Here is a 4,495-nt window from a genome sequence, read left to right as displayed (position 1 = left end):
CACCCAAATTACATTATTCTCACGTTGTGAGCGTCTTATATATATATATACCAGACAAATATATATCTAGTAAATGCTAGGGCATTCACGAAGGAACAAGATACTTCTAGAAAATAGGTGGCGTCAAAATAGTCACGTGATCTCGCTGACGCAACAATATAATCCTGTCTGTTTTGGATTACGATGCCATTACCTTTATCCAGTTTTACAATGACGATATCTTTATTGGTTTTTAAAGTCAGTAAAACAGCTGCTTCTCTAGATATGTGATTGTAATCAGGAATACCTAGCTGCCAGATCATGCCTTTCAGAAGTAATAAGGCTTATAATAATTCAAATAACATAACTGTTTACCGTGTATAAAACGTTTAATCCATACCTTATTCGTTGTATGTCGCAGTCGACGAGAACTTTCTATTATTGTCAGAGTCCATCAGTTCGACTGGCTTATAACATATAAAGTATTAGTTATTATTTATATCATTCATTTATAAGACAACAAGTGTAATGTTTGGGTGCAGTTGAAGGAGCATAATGTTTAGTAGCACAACAAACAAAATACTGTTAAAATTGCTGCTACACACTCTTCTTATTTGAAATTTTATTAGTCCAGTAAAAATTATTGTGACTTAAATTATTATCAGTATTAGTTAATGTAATATTATATATATATATTATTACTAAAAAAAATAGGTTTCGCTTTATCGTAATTTTAGAAACTATGATAAATATATACACCATTACTCTGTTAAATGACAATATAAACTAACCAAATCAATGTGTACTACTGACAACTATCAATCTGCCACAAAAAGCACTAATAATATTTATAACGAGAAAATGTTTAAATAAGAATAATTAAGGAAACTAATATTAAAACTGTGTATAGCACATTCATAAAGTGCTACTTTCTTCATTTTAACTTGCACTAACAAACGTAAACTCGTACTATCTTAATGTTTCAAATGCAGGTACATCGTATGTTAGTATAGCGTACGTCCGTCAATTACAAACAACACGTTCATGTGCAATAGAAAATATTGGTTATTATAACTGCAGATGTTAAGCATACTCTACTCCTATGCTTCTGTTATAAATGTGTTACTTTTAAATTTCGTCACAATTATATATGATACAATTTTTCTTCATGTTTAACACTATAGATTTGCAATCTTGATAAAAGAGTTAGCACAAAGGCTCACATATGAAGTGTAATAAACTTAAAGTAAGACCGAAAACTCGAGCGCTTTCGAATAGGTGACTATTATTCTTCAGGAGAACATATATTTACAAATATTTCCAATCGTGTACCTATTATACAATTAAGAATCTTCTTAGCAATTGAAGCTGAGAAGACTAAAGTTTGGAAATAAGTGTAATCGCTGCTTTTTATGAACAATTGGTTAATGATAAAAATTATAGGTACATGAAACAAAACTCTTAAAATATTATTAATTAATCATGGTAGTCTATACATAATTAAAAATGACCAAGAAATTTTAATAATGAAATTTAGTATCTAAAAACTATCGATGGTTAAAAAATGCTTCAGGATTTGTATTTATAATTTTTTAGGTCTATTGTTTTAATCTGCGTGTAACAAAACTAAAACAAATCAATATTATTATTTTTAAAATTAAAATTATTATATATATATCCTCCCAATCTTGTCTTAATATTTTGATGAGCTGGAGGTTGTTCCCAAACGTAATAGCCGGCCTACTTACGTATTTCATTAAGTTTGTGGTACTTCAAACGTCGAAAATGGCTTCTGCTATTAGTATTAATGTTAAACAGCGGGAGTTTTTAAGCAAAGCAGAAGATATTGCAGATCAGGTAAAGCTATTTTATTTTTTAAATGTTTTTCATGCCTTATATAAAAGTTATTGTGTAAAACCTTAAAGTTAGCTAAAAATTAAGAAATTATGCTACTTGACTAAAAATGACCAGCAGCAACACGTGAGTGACGTGTTGCCACGACAGCGTAAGTAAAAGTTAGGCTAAAGTAATGAAATTAAAATGCATAAATAAAGTGGCGGTAATTGAAAGTTTGATTGTAATTAACAGTAAGTTTACTTAATAGTCATATTTGTTTTTGTATTATAATTTATGATATCAATTATAAAGTGACAGTGAACTTACACTATATTTTGCTTTTTCTAGTCATTTTTCTCTTGACTTTTCTAGTTTTCTATTATCATCCTATCACTGACGTCGATAACGAGTAACGTTCACATAAAATTAAAGCCATAATGAAAGGCATTTTTATTTTAACATGTGGCATTAAAAACACATCAGTACATCATTTAAATTTTTATCGTCTTCTGCATGCATGCATATGACATTAAAATAACTTTGCTTATAACTTAGTAGTCAATACATGTAGATTATTCATATGCAGACAAAAATATGGGTGTCAAGAGTTCCAAACAAGAAATGATGAAACACACAAGTGTATTGTTATTATTGTGTATCATATACATGTACAATGTATGCATGCTAAATAGCATAGGTTTTGTACTTTCTTTTTTACATTTTAAAGTATTTTATGTAACAGTTATGAAATTATTTAAGTAAAAGTTTAAGATATTATTTGTGTAAAAATATTAAGTACAAAAAAATACCAATCTTATATGATATATTTTGATGTAATGTAGCGTTGATTAATTTTTAATTTAAACTGAACTTCTGAATAATGTCTAGAAAAAGTTTCTACATCAAGTTGTTCCAACATCATAGCTATGTTATATATGCTTTTTTTTTCCGTAAGTAAGGAACTGCATTGTAGATTGGTATTAATCTGTGAGAAGTAATATTTAAAGGAAATATAATTTATAAAGACCTTTCTAAAATGCAAAAGTTTATAGTAACATCCATCTTTTATTTGTACTCGCTGTCCAATTTTTACTGATATGGAGAGACTTTATGTTACCAGTGAGGTTTATTAAGTTCAATTTCTCTTAGATGAAGTTCTTATATTCTAGTTAGCTGTCCTGTTGTTCAAATTGTACCTTGGCCTTTTACCATTTGGAAACATGAATTACTTTCATTAATATGTATTTTATCCATGGGCAAAAAATACACAAGCATAAAGTATCTGTACATAAGACTCCGTAATCTCTTCAGATGCATATTTTTGTAGTGGCATATAAATATATATAAGTTTTATTGTGTAATGTAATATACTTTACACAGGAGACTATAGGAATAAAGATGAAATAGATACCCACTTTTAAAGAGAAGGCAATTATCATAAGTGTCCTTAGGATGTTTGTAATAAAAACTCAGTTGGGAAACATTAGTGAAAGGTAATGAATTAGTTAGCCACATTCTAAGACACAACAGGAATATGAATACTTTTATTATAATAGTTTTACTTCCAAATACAAAAGGTCAGGCAGTTGTGCTACATGCATTACCAAATATTTCCTTAAAATTTTAAACAGAATAATAATTTAGCAAAATTTATTTATGTTTTCTTCACCAACTTCTGGTGAGGAGAAATAAGAAATATATTGAAGGCTTTATCTGTTGTTCATATCCACTCCTCTTGTTTAGACCTGTTTTGGGGAATATCACCACATCAGCAACTTTGGGCCTGATCAAAATTATGTTGTAGCTGTATATTTAATTCATGTAAAATATTTTTCTAAAATACTCCACTTACTGCTTGACCTCTGGTTAATTTACTAGTAGTAATAATACTGTTCCAAAATCCCTACAGTATATTGCAGGCAAAATTGAAGAAGAAAACAATCATGTTTATGTAATGAAACATATTTATCACACTAATAGCTAGTACACAAAGATCTTAAAGATGGGCTAGGTTTCTGTTAAGACAGTTTCTAATTTCTAATAGGGTGATTGATTTATTGACTGAGTTGTGGTCAGTGGTACTACAGGCCAGCACATTACAGGAGAAAGAATGTTGACTATAATTCCGAATCTACTGATACAAAATGTGGCAAGATTTTGGTAACATATATAAGTCTGTTCTACACAAAAAAATCAGATTTGTTTCAAAAGTATTTGTGCTTAAAATATGTCTGTGAAATACCAATACTAGTTTGACTTTTTGTTTTCCATTGTACAGTTTGTATATTGCAGTTGCACAACCTATATAACCTCTTCAGTGTCCCTCTATATTGTACCTGGTTGAATGGCACTATGAAAAGTAGTAGCATATGCACTTTGACCTTCACCTGCATACATAGGATTAAGTAATCCATTAATATGCCAGTTACTTAACATAAAATTCACTCATGTGATTAGATTTTGGATAGTCAGTCTGATATTCATATAGTGCTTATAATCATCAGTAGAAAGGGTTTGAAACATCTCTCAATTCAAAATTTATGGTACACTGAGAGTATTGAGTTTTTTTTTTGGTAAAGGTAGTTAGCACAAAGGATCACATATAAAGTGTTATAGACTTAAAATAAGACCCAAAACTCGAGCACTTTCGAATAGTTGACTATTCCTGAGACTGCCAAGG

At 29.4% G+C, this 4,495-nt stretch overlaps 1 protein-coding gene across 2 annotated transcripts in view; it reads left to right on the top strand.

Annotated features, from left to right (window-relative positions):
* Window positions 1-1,719: 1,719 nt before the first annotated feature.
* Window positions 1,720-4,495, top strand: part of LOC106472185 (surfeit locus protein 4 homolog) — a 16,030-nt gene continuing 13,254 nt past the window's right edge. The window contains exon 1 of one of the 2 annotated variants that reach the window (XM_013932811.2): window positions 1,720-1,836. In XM_013932811.2, coding sequence (XP_013788265.1) covers window positions 1,765-1,836 — 72 coding nt within the window. In that variant the 5' untranslated portion in view covers window positions 1,720-1,764. Of the gene's footprint in view, window positions 1,837-1,998; window positions 2,067-4,495 lie in introns of those variants that run through there. The other variant, XM_022400794.1, reaches the window with a different exon arrangement.

Source organism: Limulus polyphemus, unplaced genomic scaffold (assembly GCF_000517525.1).
Source record: "Limulus polyphemus unplaced genomic scaffold, Limulus_polyphemus-2.1.2 Scaffold5146, whole genome shotgun sequence".
Lineage (NCBI taxonomy): Eukaryota > Metazoa > Arthropoda > Merostomata > Xiphosura > Limulidae > Limulus > Limulus polyphemus.
Note: the sequence above shows the minus strand (reverse complement) of the source record. Positions and strands in the feature narration are given on the sequence as shown.